General features: G+C 40.3%; 1 protein-coding gene across 1 annotated transcript in view; it reads right to left on the reverse strand.

Moving 5' to 3' along the window:
- pi4kaa (phosphatidylinositol 4-kinase, catalytic, alpha a) overlaps positions 1-15,867 on the reverse strand; it is a 30,727-nt gene extending 14,860 nt beyond the window's left edge. Inside the window, exons 1-34 of the mRNA XM_042394748.1 lie at positions 15,681-15,867; positions 12,292-12,408; positions 12,103-12,196; positions 11,854-11,942; positions 11,146-11,218; positions 10,787-11,049; positions 10,620-10,686; positions 9,881-10,029; positions 9,729-9,794; positions 9,541-9,637; positions 9,268-9,459; positions 8,403-8,503; positions 7,324-7,453; positions 7,115-7,241; positions 6,930-7,025; positions 6,662-6,845; positions 6,466-6,566; positions 6,156-6,324; positions 5,101-5,151; positions 4,847-4,955; positions 4,605-4,741; positions 4,381-4,514; positions 4,207-4,289; positions 4,063-4,133; positions 3,016-3,140; positions 2,816-2,897; positions 2,646-2,729; positions 2,423-2,512; positions 2,151-2,270; positions 1,541-1,633; positions 837-993; positions 613-740; positions 358-516; positions 102-253 (exon numbers count right to left, since the gene is read on the reverse strand). Of these exons, the coding sequence (XP_042250682.1) occupies positions 102-253; positions 358-516; positions 613-740; positions 837-993; positions 1,541-1,633; positions 2,151-2,270; positions 2,423-2,512; positions 2,646-2,729; positions 2,816-2,897; positions 3,016-3,140; positions 4,063-4,133; positions 4,207-4,289; positions 4,381-4,514; positions 4,605-4,741; positions 4,847-4,955; positions 5,101-5,151; positions 6,156-6,324; positions 6,466-6,566; positions 6,662-6,845; positions 6,930-7,025; positions 7,115-7,241; positions 7,324-7,453; positions 8,403-8,503; positions 9,268-9,459; positions 9,541-9,637; positions 9,729-9,794; positions 9,881-10,029; positions 10,620-10,686; positions 10,787-11,049; positions 11,146-11,218; positions 11,854-11,942; positions 12,103-12,196; positions 12,292-12,408; positions 15,681-15,779 (3,989 nt within the window). The 5' untranslated portion in view covers positions 15,780-15,867. The remainder of the gene's footprint in view (positions 1-101; positions 254-357; positions 517-612; positions 741-836; positions 994-1,540; positions 1,634-2,150; positions 2,271-2,422; positions 2,513-2,645; positions 2,730-2,815; positions 2,898-3,015; positions 3,141-4,062; positions 4,134-4,206; positions 4,290-4,380; positions 4,515-4,604; positions 4,742-4,846; positions 4,956-5,100; positions 5,152-6,155; positions 6,325-6,465; positions 6,567-6,661; positions 6,846-6,929; positions 7,026-7,114; positions 7,242-7,323; positions 7,454-8,402; positions 8,504-9,267; positions 9,460-9,540; positions 9,638-9,728; positions 9,795-9,880; positions 10,030-10,619; positions 10,687-10,786; positions 11,050-11,145; positions 11,219-11,853; positions 11,943-12,102; positions 12,197-12,291; positions 12,409-15,680) is intronic.
- Between the last annotated feature and the right edge of the window lie 700 nt (positions 15,868-16,567).

The following is a 16,567-nucleotide window of genomic DNA, read 5'->3' on the forward strand; positions in this document are numbered from 1 at the left end:
AAAGAGTCTACAGACATAAAAATAACCAATTGATGCACAAAGACAAGTACCATAAAACACATCATACATTTTCTTTAGGCTTCATGTGAGTGTTTATGTACCTGAAGCGAGGTCCGATGGCAGCGACGTGGCGGTTGAGGCTACTCTTTGCCCCGCCGACGTTGAGAGACAGCGAACGTTGTAGCAAACTGCCAAAGATCTCCACTTGATCTGCGCTGGAATACTTAGCGATCTCAAACCTCTGGACTAGAAACTAGAGGAAGAGGGGAAGAAAGAGGAGGAAATAAGACACGTTGAAGGAGAGACGATTGATTAGAAAATGTAGTGACGACCCGAGCGAAATGTCTTTTGTCTGACCTCGATCCATATGTGGTGAGGGGTAACATCTGGAGGGCAGGGGACGGGCTGACTCTCCTCTGATGCGGCCAGAGGATCCGCCTCCACCTGAGCGTCTGAGAACAAACCCATCTTCAGCTCCACGGTCATCTGCCACGCTCCCGCCATCTCTCGCATAAACTAGGCAGACACACAGAGGAGATTGATAAATTCACTGTCAGACGAGAACATAAAAAAAAAAAAAAACCCTGAAAATGATAAAACGCATCTTTGTACCGGTACTTCCATCCCAGTACGTGCTGCCAGCAGCCACTCCCAGCAAGCGATGGCGGTTTCCATGCCGTGCTCGGTGAACATCTTGAGAGGAGACCAGCAGAGGTGGTGCAGCAGCTGAGGATCGCAGTCTAGAAGACCAGTCAAGAAAAAAAAAGGATGTTAGCAGTGAGACAACGAATCCAGAGCACACTGTACATTTGGCGTTGTCGAAGTAAACGTCAAACCTTTGGTGCTGATGAGCAGGGCGGCCAGTTTGAACATGGCCTCAGTGAAGGCCTCAGGCTGTGCAGAGTCCAGAGCGTCTCCCATCTGTTTGATCATCAGCCGGTTCAGATCAGACTGTCCACGGACTGCCTGGGCGAAGTGGATCATACCCGATACCTAAAGACGAAAGAGAAGAGATATGAGCCGAAGGAGTGCAGCATAAAAAATGATCCACTAAGCAGCGTTCGTGTCCACTGGATCAGTCTGGATCGAGTTACAGCTGCACTACAACTTCAATGTCCGACGGAAAAGTTTGTCAGAGTTGTTTGCCCACATTTTTGTGTTTTACAAGCATATAGAATAAACGTTCAGAGCTCATTTAGATGTGGTAACAGATGCTTGTGGTTACACTTTAAGAAGCCTTTAACTTTCTCTGTGTTCACTCATTTTAAATGACAATAAAGCAGCTCTTATAATGCAGCTGTTGCCATTAATCTGGATTTAAATTTACTTTGTCAAACAATAACACAATCATAAAATAATTATTTGGTCAGCACTGCAGCTTGGGTTAAAAGGTAATATTTATCAGCCACGATCAAATAATAAAAACTAAGTAAATAAGAACTAAATTGTGTATCAAGACACAAGTGTAGGTGATAACAGAGAGCGACAGAACGGAAATGTGACGTAGGCCGTAATAACTGGTAAGATCAGGTGGTTTTACCTCTCCGGCGTATCTGTTTCTGAGGTTGAGGGAGGCCATGAAGTTAGAGTAATCCTTCTTCACACAGGCCGGTCTCTCAGTCAGCTGAGTGGACTAAAGGTGAAAGTGAAGAGATAAAGTATTAAATAAAAACATATGAATTGTATTTGATACAGTGGAAAGAATGTAAAATGTGTGAAACTTGGACTGAAAATCTTTTATTACTTCCTTTACTTAATTACTTCTATACTAACTACTTTATTTTATACATTGTTTTGTCCTGTATGTATGTATTCTGTCTATTGGCACAGTGTACAATAAACCCTGTATAAACACTGTACAATTTAAACTGAGCAGATAATTTCTAGTTGCAATTTAAAGGACACTGGATTAAACCATAACACACGTGGTGTCCCACAAGGCTCCAGTCTTGAGCCCTTGTTTTTTCTCATTATAATTAATTTTAGCCTGGTTCCAGACCTCTAAATCGCTGCTCATGTCACAGATCATTTTAGCGATTAAAATACATTTAAATAAGCGAAACTCAAAGTGAATTCAATCTGATTATCAGGCTAAAATAATCCGTCTCTGTGACTTCAAACTATTAAATAACTGTCAGTTTGTGACGTACCCCCAGTGTGGTGCTCTGTCTGTTGTAACCAGCGAAGTGCAGGATGCTTTCTGTGGCCATGGCCAGGCCTGTGTGCTGGGACAGACCCGACACCCAGTTCTGATGTTTGTTCAGATACTCCTGAGAAAGACCACATACAGTATAGCGGTTAAAACAACGTTCAAGACCACACTGTAAACTTTATCTATCATTATGTACACTCTATGTGTAGATATTTTGTATTTTATAGAATTGAATGCTCTAAGATGCTTTAAAAATAAAGAATATGTTACCTGCAGGTGGGATTTGGTCACAGATGGAGCCCATTTCATCGCCTCCTTAAGGATTTCCCCACAGCGAGCAGCAAAATCCTTCACTATGCTCTACAATCACAGACACAAAAAGTCCTGCATGTGTTTCATGTTTTAAAAGCAGACACTTCTCTCCAGTTTATTTCACACATTTTTATATAAATCATACATACAGTGGAGTAAAAACTGATTAAAACAACATTACCTCTCTGGCTTCATATGTGTCTGGAACAGTGATTCTGTACGGCGTGTCTGGGATGTCGTAATAGGGTTGATCTTTATGAATATCCTGCAATACAGCATAAACATCACTATTAATGTCATGGTACACACAAGTGTAAAGACAGCCTGAAAGAATAGACGCTCATCACTTACTGCGCTCAGCGAGAGGGAGAGTGTCTGCAGGATGTCTAACATCGTCTTCAACACACGGCCGCTCCACAGCAAGTGAGGGAAACTGAGGAGGGAGATATTAATGTTGACGCCGCCGGGTATGAACTTGCATTTTAAACAGCATATTAATGAGTCTGTGTGATATTCTGAGTAAATGAGCATGTGTATCAATGCGCTCTCACGTTTCAGCCAAGCCAGACAAATATTTGTCAGCCACTCTGCGGATCCTCTTGTGGATGTGGTTGAAGTTGACCAACAGGAACTGAGCGTGGCGTTCCAGCTCCTCCTCGTGGGCTTTGGTTTTCGCCTGAAAATATGACATTTTATTAAAGGTTTATTGGTTATTGGGGTTTGTGACTAACGATTATTTTCATTATCGATTCATTTGCTGATTATTTTCTGGATTAAACTATCGATCATTTAGTCTATGAAATATCAGAAAGTCATAAAATGTATTGTTTCGTCCGACCAACAGTCTGAAACCCAAACCTCAACGATAGATTATCACAAATTATCAAAATAGCTCCAGATTAATGTTCTGTTTGTTAATTGTTTCAACTGTAATTAAGACACATCAGAGGATATTTACTAAGCAAATTACCATCCGGAGGCCACATTTTTTTTAAATTTAGCTGAGGTATTTAACTAAGACTACAGATGTAAATGAGCCCTGGTTTGCTTAAAACATGTTTGAGCATTTCTGGAAAGCAATGGAGCACAAAAGACAGTTTTTTTTCTCCTACTGCAACTTGGAATATTAAGAAGAAAAGACCCCATTTGAAAGGGTAAGCATGTACTTCTGTATATTCATTTATTTAGCTATACTGTATGTAAGGAAATGTTAAATAGTTTATAAGCCAATTTACTGGCTGTTTCAATAACATCTCGATGGACTGGAGCTGCTGTGAGTCATTCAAAGTTAGAAAAAAATACATGTAGGGAAACAGAAAGGTAAGAATGTGTGAAAAATATGAGGCTTTTTATTATACAATATTCCTTAATTCTGTCACTAAAAGGTTTGATTGTCTGAACTGTTTCTCTCTCTCTCACTGGTTTGAGTCTCTCTCTGTGTTTGTCCAGTAAGAAAAGGTGTGGCAGCTTTTACACTTTCCTATTTTGACTGTTTAGCACCTAAAAATAAGCTGCAAATTCTTCCTAAATATCCCAACTGTGTAATTTAACACTAGGCGACGGTCAGAATAGACTGTAAACAGGATATGAGTTCTTACTTTTTCAGCCATCATTTGCAGGAAGACCTCAAAAACCTTGTCGCTGACAGCAATCACACACTGCATCATGCCTGGAGAGAACAAATTAAATATGAATACGTATAATAAAACAGTAACTGCACATGTTTTTTGTCCTCTGCTTACCGGATTTATCCTTCTGTATTGCTCTGTCTTCAAAGTATCGAAACATGACCTGAAAACGATCCGAGTCCTGAGAACGCAGCATCCTAACAGATGTTGAGAATAAAATAATAGAATAAAGGTTACACTTATGATCAATGATTATAGTCGAGCAGATATAAGTCACTGTGCACATACCTCATGTATTCTAATCTGTAAACAGACAGCAAGTATGTGGACATGGCGAAGTCCAGTTTGTTGATGAGAGCAGCCACTTCAGGAGGAGGATCCAGCAGGTTGATGATGGTGCTACGCAGATCATTCAGCTCCGCCTGAAATTCAACAGACGACCATAAACTAGTGTCGAAAGGTAAACTGTATATGTGTGTGTGTGTGTTTGTGTGTGAGTGTGTATCTCATACCGCAGTGACGGTGTCATTCTTCAGCGCGGAGTTGTACTGCAGCTCTGAGCGTAAAGGTTCTCCGCTGGGAAACGTGAGCAGCGGCGATTTGGTCGCGATCTCACAAACTCCTTCGTGCCATTCTTCAGGCCACAGACCTGAAGGTTTCAACAGAAACAAATCATGATGTTTAACCTGTTTTCAAAGGCATCGGTTCATTTAATATTCCTGTAGATTAATAATTCACAGAGTAAACTCTCTACCTGAGCCTTCCACAGCAAATCCCATGACAACAGAGTAGAGCCAGAAGTCCCTGAAGAGCTTCTGCAGACGTGGTTTTGCTTCTTTGATCGGTGGCAACCTCTTAGTCAGCTAGAAGAAGAAGAGAGACAATAGATCTCTGGAGTTATTAAATGATCTAGCTGCTGAAGAAATGAACCAGACAAAAAGTTAATTGACTACTAAAGAAGGTAAAGAAACCACTGTGATGAAATGTGATGTTGATGACATCACTTACCACTGCAATAACTGGAATGAGGACGCCGAGGTTTCCAGCGCTGCTTGATGCCTGAAGAGACAGTAGAGGAGAGTAGATGTACTTTCTGATGATTCAGAACCTAACGGGGCAGAGGCTGCTACGACTGGTGTTCAGCTTCATCCACAGAATAAGGAAGTATTGGGTGACTCCAGTATTAATAGTCAGATATGTATTAGTGCGACTGAGCTGAGAGCAGGAGTGAATTACAGAGAGAGAGAAGGAGCGACGGTCGAAAGAATTAATAAATGGCCGATCGATGATGAGAGAACAAAGCAGTGAGAGAGAAATAAAACTAATTTGCTAATTGTTTCGTCTCGGAACTTCCTCTTCTGTTCATTACACACAAATCAAACAGAGTCACACAGCGGTAAATACAAAGAACAACAGGATTACTCTATATTGTTTTTTCCTTGTGTGTTAAACTGCTTTTCAAACACCATCGTTAAGTTATGGGTCTAATCCAGGGGTCAGCGACCTTCAGCGCACAAAGAACCATTTGAGCCCATTTCCCACCAAATAAAACCCACCCGGAGCCGCAAAATCTGTTTGATCCCTAAAATGACCATTACACCACTGAGTCCTGCCAATGATCTCACACTATTCCAATGATCTAAACGTGGCTGTAATACACTAAGAAATGCAGCAACGTGCCAACAAAAACAGAGAAGAAGAAGCGTGCAAGCTAGTGAACATGGATGTCAACAATGTGGATTTTAAAATACTTAAAAATACTTATGAGGAAGGAAACACATTCAACATGTTTGTTAGACCTCAGAGATACACACATTGTGTTTTGGTGAGTAACACTGAATATAAACATAACTTTTGTTTGTTAGCAACAAAACTCCACAGACCTTCAAACTCACATGAGTCATTTTACAACTCTGGAAAATGATCATGGCAGTAATCATTCGCTGCTCTATCTCAAAGCTACTATATGAGACGCTGTAACTGGTATGTGCTCCTGCATGTATTTGATTGGCCGGCTCAGTGGCCTCGTTGCTGCTGTATTTATTTATGCATGTGTGTCATACCTTCAGAGTCGGTCCTTTGTCCGAGGCTCTCTCGCTGGCTCTCTTCCCCTCTAAGCCCAGCTGGACGAAAAGCTCGAGCAGGTTGACCAGCAGCTCGTCCACCATATGCTCAGCCTGAAGGTTCGCTGCTATATTGCCCAGAGCGTTTATCACAGCCAGGGAGCAGTGTCTACACAGAGAGGAGGGAACGCTGGTTTAACTACATGCTCATGACAAACTGTAAATGACGCTTGGCTACATGAGGAGGAGCGTATTCATGTACCCAACAACCCTAATAAAGTGTAATTGTGTCATTAAAGCTGGTGGTCACCTATATCCATGGTCCTTATAGTCTTTGGTAGAGTAGACCATGGAGCTGGCCTTTACACTGATCTGCTGGAACAAATTCCACACTTCCTGGTAGATGTATTGCTGATGTGAAAGAGAAAGAAAGTTATGAAGTTAGATTTGTTTCAGAACCAGCAAACTTACAGATAATAGAGATAAACTGAGATATAAAAGCTTACGTTTCCTGTGATGACCATGCAGCCCAGCTGATCTATGATGAGGACGTCCAGCTGGGAGGGAGGCTGGCAGAACTTCTGCTGTAGGATCTGCAGGATGGGCTCCATGACTCTGGGAGTGTCCCGTAAGGCCACGGCGATGTTACCCAAAGCCCTGATGGTGTGATCCGGGATCAAGTGGGCGTCCCTGAGGAAGAGAAAGGAGCATGTGTAAGTACTCTTCTTTTTTTTTTTTTTAATTTAGAGTGTTTAATTTAAGCGCTCGACTTACTTATCGTTTTCCTGATAGATGTAGAGACGGTTAGACAGGCTGGCGAGAAAAGCCTCTACGATGACGTTATCCATGGTCAGTCCTGCTTTCAGACACCTGAGGACAAGAAGGAGGAGAGTAAAGCTCGTGTTGACGTTAGTGTGTGTGTGAATATGCTGCACAAGTGCGTATGCGGATGAACTCACCTGCAGATGTTATCGATGGAGATGTCCCGCAGCTGTTCGTACATGGACGGCTGTGACTTCTTGCTCTGAGTGCTGAGGGTCGACTGGGAATGTTCGTTGGTCACGTGGATCTTTATCTCACCGCCGCCTTGGAGAACGAGAGTGGAGCTTCAGGATTTGATCGCAGAAACATTAAAGTGGATGTTGTGTGATGGTGTCGTGCTTTTTACCTGATGTGTACTGGCTGTGGTATTTATACAGCTTCACCAAGACAGGAGACGGAACCACCAGGAAGTCTCGGAGTGACATGGTGACGGAGTGGGCCACCACGGGAAAGCGCTCGCACAGACGACCTAAACCCTGAAGACACACACACACACACACACACAAGTCTTTATTTATACAGCTGTGCTATGTAAGCTGCCGAGATGTTTAACGTCCTTAAATGAGCTCAGAGTTAATAACCATGACAGCAGATCACAGGAGAGGTTGGTTTTAAAACAAACTCTGAACTGGGACAGACTGGTTTCCTTTACTACACACCTCACTACTGGAATGAACTCCAACACAGCTTGTCTTTAAGTTAGAGAAACTCATTGATGTGAATGAATCGTCTTATTGTGATCCTGTAACTTGTTCTCAGGTCTCTCTTGCAAAGAGAGCTCGTTCTCACTGAGATTTCCTGAATAAATAAAGCTTAATACAAAAATAAAGCATAGATTTGTGTGCATGTAGTGACTATTATGGCTATTCATGATTTATAAAAATAACTTATCCCCTTTGAATCAGGCAGAATTAAAATTGCACTGTTGCACTTTTACAGCTTACATGTACAAAAATGATTAAATAACATATTTTAAAATGTGAAACCATAAAAGTAGACATTCACATTTCAACATTAAATATTAAGAGAAAATGTAAATATTGGACAACACTAATTGATCTCACAAACTACTTCAATCTCTTACGTATGATTACCTAAACTGTAATTATCAACACATGAATGAACAGATGTGGCTTAAAACTATTTGCTGAACATATTTGCTGCAATAGTCCCATCTTGATTATAAAAAATATAAATGTAAGACAACTTCTTTCATACTCAAACATATGACATGACAAGCCTTTTTCACAGCAGACCAATAACATTTACAATGACTCAGTTCCACTGAAGTGTCCCAGTGAGCTGCGGTGGTAAACACAACACCTGGGATCTGGAGGTGATATCTATCTAAATGGAAAGCGTTAAAGAGGATGAGAAGCAAAGTAAGAATAAGTTGGTTTTTTTGTGTTTTTTTTTAACTGTTACCTGTAAGCAGCAGATGAGGAGGGGCATGTGAGCGATGATAACTTTACTGGATGTCTTGGACTGCAGCTTCTCTGACAGTTTAGTGCAAAGATTCTCTGCTCCTGATGAAGAAATAAAAGAGAGAAAATTGAGAAATTCTGACATAAAATTAGATGAAATTTACTTTCATGGTGTGGCCAAAAAACAGGGAGGACAGGAAATAGTGTGGGAAGTACGTGTCCTCCACTCACTGCAGCCCGGCAGCATCCCTCGTTCTCTGTGGTCTGTATTATTTCTCCATACGGTTATAAATAAAGAATATAATAAACAATATATTTCCTGAATGAGAGCTCAGTGCCCTCCTGTCTCTCTCTCTCAGTCTGGCTGGACGTAGGAGAGCATCGCAGTTTCATGAGTCAATCAGATTAAACTGTGCTAAGTGAATGTGTCTCGACCACTTCCACATAGAAACGGATGAATTAAAATTGTGTAAAACAATCAGTATGTTTAAGAAAATGTTCAAAAATATTGTAGAGGAAAAGGGTCTGAAGCAGTACTTTGTGTTTCTGGACGTTAAATTGTTTAGTGAAAGAGTTTTATCTTTTGTTTGAATATTTTTCAACTTATATATTGATTTATTTTTCATTAATGCTGCTCTATCTTACTTTGAATGAGAATGAAGTGAGGAATACAAGACAGTCTAAACCTTTACAGTCTTATTTAAGAAGATTTTATTCCAGTTTGATTACATTAACATTTTTCTTCATGTGCTGCAGACCGAAATAAAGCTTGATGATGATGAAAAGAAAAAAGCGTGGGAAGAGAAAACTGTTCCGACAGCACCGTGAGACAGATAACTTGTTGTCTGAGTGAAGTGAAGTCTCACCCTGCTCCTCGGTAACGGCCCACACCATGAGGTCGACACAGGCGGCGTTGGCCTGACAGCGCAGTTTGAGCGGGCTCAGCTCGCTCTGCAGATACTCCACGTCATGCAGGATCCTCTGCAGCTCCGACTGGCTGCTGCTGAACTGCTCCAACACAAAGTCATGAACCTCCTTCACAAAGTCCGTCTGAAGGTCTGGTGAGCACAGAAAACACAGAAATTAGAGGCTTGATTGCTGAATAAATGAAAGAAAGAAGGGAACGGAGGATTCCTTACCTTTCAAGTTGTACAAGGTGTCTCTTAGCATTTTAAATATGGCTACATACAGAGGATCACTGAAGGTTTTGTAGTACAGATGAAGACCAGGATTCAACTGGGAAGAAAGCAACAGAAACATAATAATGAACTAGTGGTGTAAAAAGAAAAGAACAGACAAACATCTGTGTGGAACTGAGGAGTTATACCTCTATAAGTTCTGCCAAAGTTTCATCCAGCGATTTTAAAAACGATTCAGACACAAATTGTTCAACCTGTCGAAGAGAAACAAGCAAATTAATTTTCCACTTTCGCTACATCACAAGCGCATCACATGTATGTATCTGCTGTCGATGCCGACCATGTGGAGGAGCTGTCTGAGCATGTCGAGAGGGACGTGAAAATCTCCAGAGCTGCTTCCGGTGAAAAGAGGCGAGACGGAGAAGCTGGAGCTGATGGTGGAGAAGTAATAATCCGGGTCCACTGCGCTGCCGTCAGGGAGGTATGAACCTGAGGAGGAGGAGGAGGAAGAGGAGAGGCGGATTAGTTCAAAACATGTTCCTCAAAAAGTCACTTATGTTTCCTGAAAGCATGACAGGCTCAACTGCATCTGTTAAAGTGGATCTCCACTGATTTTTTACACATCAGTGAGTGTTTCCGGGTTTTGAGGGAGAAACAACTGTGTATGTGACAAAATAGTATAAAGCCTTGTGTGTCTCCAGAGAGAGATGTGTGAAATCTGATAGTTCCATCTTACGTTACATCAATGTTTTTTCTTTTTTTTCTACATGCTTTTATGTCTTTGTCATGTAATTTTTGTTGTAAAGCACTTTGAGCTGCATTTCTTGTATGGAAGGTGCTATACAAATAAAGTTATTATTATTATTGTAGGTTGGGGATTAAGATTATAAATCTCCAACCGAACTCTCAGCAAATGAGTTGCATTGTGGGTAATGTAGGCGCCAGATTTTGTCAAGGAAGAAGAATGTGTGGAATAAAATGTACGGTATCTCTGGTTCTATTTAAAGTTTTTTTTAAAGTGTCCGTCATGAGTGCAACAGTGTTATAGGAGTAAAATGTTAAATCGGTGGAGTATTTACCTTCAAAGTACTGTGCAGAGGGATCAGCAGGTGAGCTGGGGGTCAGACCTGCTCTCTCTGGACTGGCCTACGAACACAGAAATGTGTGTGAAATTATACAGCTGCGCACTTTCTCATGTGTTAGGTTTAACTTTTCACTTCCTTTGTTTTTGTCAAACTATAAATACCTGTTGGGACACGCTGGACATGGAGGAGCCTTTACGTCTCAGAGTGTCCGACTGACACACCGTGAGCAAAGAGCTCGGCAGGATGGAACGGAAATCATTGAAGGAACGCCGGCGCACCGCGTCGCTGTCGTCGCCCGTGGACAGCAAGGGAGCGACCGGTCGAGGGAACAGCTTGGACAGTAACGGCTCGTCTGTGTTGCTGTATCGGCCGAATGCTCTGGCCACACCGAGCAGGGTCGGCACTGTGTACCTACACAGGTATTCTGTTTTAAAAAAGGGAGACAGAAGGTAGAGCAGATGAGAATATGAATATTCAGAAGTAACATGCAGAGGAAACACGAGGTGTGTCATGTCGGTACCTTTATCATGATCCTCTGGATTCTTGCAGATATCTTGCAGGACCTGCATGATGTCCATGATCGCCTCCAGGATCTGACAAATATATGTTACATCATCACAACACTTTCAGCAGTAAGATGATATTTAAAAGGGGCCATATCATGCACATATATATTTATATTCTGGGGCTCTACTGGAATATCTTTGCATGATTTACAGTTAAAAAACTCCTTATTTATCTTCTACTGGTCCTTTATTCAGCCCTTCAGTTCAGCCTCTGTCTGAAACAGGCTGTTTTAGCTACTGTCTCTTTAAGGCCCGCCTCCTGATGAGCCCATTCTGCTCTAATTGGCCAGTTTCAGGAAGCTTCCTCCGACTCCGGAGGCTACATAAACAAACTATAGTAGCAAGATTTCACTTCTTTTTCTTGTTCTTTATTCAAAATATAAACTTCTCAAATACATCCATACATGTTGGAGCCTGAATCCGATCCGAAATATGAGAGCGAACGTGAACAACCTTAGCAACAACCTTAGCAACAAAGACTATGGAACGGACGGCTGTTTGTGGGATGATGTCAGTTCGATGGGGAAGCAGAAGTAACTTGTTTAACATCCGACATCATAACAGTATAAAAATAACAGAAAAATCACAAAACGCATTATATGCCCCCTTTAAAGTGATCACACATACTGTAGCTACAAACACAAAGACACACACACACACACCTGTCCTCGTAAGGTCTCATCGCTTTGGGCAACATCTGAGAGAAGTGTTACCAGACTAAAGCTGAAGTTCTCTGCAACAGGAAGAGCCTCTGCAAGACGGGAAGTTCACCAAACATTAACAAACAGTGGCATAAATACAGTGGCATCCATAAGTGAAGCACACAGAACAGCAGACAAGTCTATGAATGAACAGTATATGATATATGTAACATTAATACAAACATGATAATAGAACCATGGTATCTTTACCTCGTCCTTTGCGCTCTGAGCTTTCTTCAATCCACTGAACTTTAGGAAGCCCTTTAAGCAATCCGAGAAGGTAGGGGACTATAGCATCTTTATGCTGCAACAGAAATATTCCATAAGGAGGGTTATATAACTGTTATATCGACATCCTGTAAATTCACAGCCATGAAGCAGAGAGGTAAGTAGGTTTACCTGCAGGTTGGACTCTACTAGAAAGATTCCCAGTGCAATGACAGCATCTCTCCTCCTCTCATCCAGCTGGAAAACTCCTCTGAAGTCCACAGGGCACATGCATTGTAACTTCTGGACCTGCAGGAGAACAAAACATAGTTCATAAGTACTGCAGCTTTAATTAAAATGTGCTAAAGCCTCTCGACTTCAGTAAGCCATTTGGATCTTATTCATCTTTTTTTTTTTTAAGGTATATAATTAACCTGCCCACAAGGCTAAAGAGGAGACATTTTTAATGTCTGGTTCCATTAGCGATAATGATTTTTGGTCCTAAATGTGTTTCAGGAACCGAGCCAAAATCCTGCCTCCAGCATTAATTAGCCTAATGCTAAAGGGCAGATTAATGATCCCAGAGGGGTTAGCAACCATTTAAACACAGACGGTGAAACAACTAGTGTCTACATGTTACTTTTAAACTGATATCACATCTGCTGCGTACAAAAAATCATTAACACTGGAGTTCAAAAAGCTAAAGATCATCTCAGAAACCCTGCTAATGGTAAAAAACATTTTAATAAAAAGGTTGGAACTGAACCAGGTGTCACATTCGGGTTTTTTAAGCTGATATAATACAATATAACAGCATGTTCTCAAGAACCGGAGGCTGTTCTGACCCACTGACAGAAGGTTATTGTGCAAACAGCGAGGCTTATGTGCTGAAGCAGGGCCCCCGGAGGTTTGAAGTTTCCCACTCAACAGTTCAGAAATCCGGAGGTCAGTGCTTCTCAGATGCTTCTCGCTTCACTTCCTGTGCTGTTTTTCTTAAAAAAATCTTCCCTTGAACATTGAAAGTCCTCACACAGACAGAGAAAAGCAGTCAAACACACAGAATAACTAGATCTGTCTCTCCTGCAGTTTTTCATTATTTCTACCGCAGCTCTTCTCATTGTAACATATTTTCTGTCTCAGTCATGGTCACCGCTTCCTCGTTTTAAATCTCAGTGGATGTATTTTCTAAATTAGTTCAAGCTCTGCCTGCTCTGTAGGGAGTTCAAACTTTTATTTCTCATTTATTATTGATTGCTCCTGCTGGGCTCAAAAGTAGCAACTAGTTCAGTTATTTTCTTCGAATAACCAATTAATCATTTGGTCTATTAAAGCTCACACAATCATAATGTCCCAGAGACAAAGATGATGTTCTTGTCTGACCAACAGTCCAAAATCCAAAGATATTCAATATATTATCATATATGACAGAGAAAAGCAGCAAATCCTTCACATGAAGAAGCTTGAATCAGCAAGTTTTTGGCAATTTTTCTGAAGAAATTACTTAAAAGATCAATCAATTAGAAAAATAAACCTGCTCTTGCTTTGAAAACAGGTGGTCAACATAATACAGTAACAGAAAGAGTGAAGAATTGTAACACTTCATGTGTAAAACATAACTACATTATGTGGGGATGTAGTGGTGGCTGGTTGACTGATCTATATTCATGTCTATAAGATTAAAAAAGATATACTTTTCTTCTTTTGTGGACAGTAACTGTGTACTCTCTTCTAAAACTGAAAACAGTAATGAACCAGAACATTTACACACCCAGAACATAATCACTAAATGTCAAATACTAATTATAGCAATGACAGGTTTGTTTAAGCCGAAGCTTATTACACCTCCTGTTCTCAAAATGATAAATAAACAAACAAGCTACATGAATCAAACAATAAGCAAAAAAGTAGCTATGCATAAACATACATATAGACTGGAGACATAATGATAATACTAATACTACTATTACAAATAATACTAAACTTTATTTCTATGGCACAATTCATGTAGAAACGCAACACAAAGTGCTTCACATAAAAGCAAAGAATCACAACATTTACATTTATCATTTGTGTGATAAAGTTGAATTTAAAAGACAGGAGAATACAACATTTAGGTAAAAACACTCGAGGAAAAAACAACATCGATGTGTCTCATATATTAACATATAAGAACTGCAACCGCTCCCTTATTTCCTTCCTCCTTCATTGTATCTGGGTTGTTATTAATGTTCTGTTTTTTCCTTTCTTCTTGTCATTTTCTACATTGTACTGATTGAATGTCAAGTTCATACCTTCAGTATACAAACATCCTTTGTATACAGTTGTTAAACAGAGCAATAACTGACTCATTGCCATCTGTATATCAACCAAAATGCTCAAGAAAAAAAAAATCATTGACCAACAAAATGTGTTTATTTGATGGTAGTAAATGTTTATGTGCTTTATATACTGTAGTAGTATAGTGTGATCAATCAGATCACTGTCCTTTTTAGAGCTGCAACATTAGTTGATTAGTTGATCAACTATTTAGATAATTCAGTAGCAAATTCCTGGCTTTTTTGCATTAAAAGATGATAAAAAAAGGTTGTTTTCAACTTTGCAAATGTGATGATTTAATGCTTTTATTTGTCATGCATGATAGTAAACTGAATATATTTGGGTTTTGGACTGTTGATCAGATAAAACGGCAGTGCTCTCTGGAGGACTTTTTGCAGACATGTTTGCCACCATCAGTATATCTGTGCTGAGCTGTTATCAGCAGACGGATCACAGAAAAGCCTCAAATCATCACATCCGAGAGGCTGCAGCCAGCAAAAGCTTGGTGTTTCTGATTAATAAACAACTAAAACAATTGACAATGTTTTCATGCTTGTACTTTAATTCACAAAGGCTTTCTTGGCTTATTGATACAACTTTTTTGTTGTATGAATACCAGTTAGTTGCATTTCCCCATATTTCTACACGCTAGATGTGGAAAGATAATTGGGCAACTATACAACGCCCTCTGACTGGCAGATCCTTGGCTTAGCTTTAAATGACAAAGACTGGTAATTTCGATTCTGGTTTATTGATTCATAACTAGATTGCTTACTACAGAATAAATATTATGAAGAAGATCTCAGCTATCCAACTTCTGTTTATGTGACAATGGATAGAACACATTCATGAGCTTCCTGTGCCTTCATTTGACAGCCAAGCAGGTAACAAGTTATTGATAACCGCAAAAAAATGGTACAAATTCGGGATGTGGTGGCAGTTTTTTCTTACATCTGCATATCTGTTGATATAAACGTGAGGGAAGAACAACTACAGGTTAATAACAGCTAACAGACGTTAGCCATTAGCCAGCTTTGAAGTCAGTTGGACGTCGTGTCACGTAACCTACACCTTTAAATCACAAATTTGACACAATAAATCACATACTGGCACACTTATAGACATTTTTACTGTTTTTTTAGATTCATAACACAGACCACACCATGAGGGAAGCGAAGTTAAGTCCGGGCCTGAGCTAAGTTAATGTCAAAGACTCTTTGACAGGTACTAGCTTGTCGGTAGCCGTGTAGCTATTATAACCTTACCTTGTCTATCGGTGCCTGCCGGTGAGCCGCCAGAGACCGGGCCAAAGATAACACGGTGTTGAAGTAAAATCCTCTGCTTCCTCCTCCATTGAGAGACATGTTTAAAGCAGACGCCTTAATACTGCTGCACAAACACAAACATCTTCTTCAAAAAAAGACCCGAAGTCCGCACTGACAACTACGGCAAGCGCAGCGTCCAAACAGCGCAGAGCAAGGTCACAGCAGACAAACCCTATAATCCCTTTTAAAGGGTAGGTTCACAATTCTTCAGGTGTGTCTTAAAATAACAGTCACGTGTCCATGTGAACAGTGAAAGAGGTTTTTACTCGCTGTAATCATTCCTCCTGTTCATACTGGATATTAAAGATCCTTCAAATGTGCTTTCAATGTAAGTGATGGAGGACAAAATCCACAGTGTGTCCACACAGTCATTTTGTGAAAAAACGCATTTAAAAGTTGATGTGAAGCTTACATGAGGCTTCAGCAGTCTGAGTAAGTCACTTCAAGTGGACATCTGCCACATGTACAGTCTTTTTAGCATCAAATTCCCTCTTTGTGTTTCCTCTGACAGTGTTTCCCTGTTGAGCTGCGGTGGAATTATAGTAACAAAAAGAGGGACTTCTGCACTAAAATATCTTCTTGATTTGATTCATTTGGAAGGCCGAAGCTTCATATTATCTTCAGATAAACTTTTAAACACATTTTTGCACATGAGGACTGTGGATTTTGTCCCCCATCACTTACATTGTACAGAAATATTGGTACCCTTCCACATTTTTTTTAAATAAACTAAATTTTCTCTATATTAAGTTGAAACTGACAGCAGTATATGGTAGCCATCATTCTTTATTTCACATTGAATATAACTGAAACTAACAACTTAAGAT

The sequence above is a fragment of the Thunnus maccoyii genome, chromosome 19 (assembly GCF_910596095.1).
Source record: "Thunnus maccoyii chromosome 19, fThuMac1.1, whole genome shotgun sequence".
Lineage (NCBI taxonomy): Eukaryota > Metazoa > Chordata > Actinopteri > Scombriformes > Scombridae > Thunnus > Thunnus maccoyii.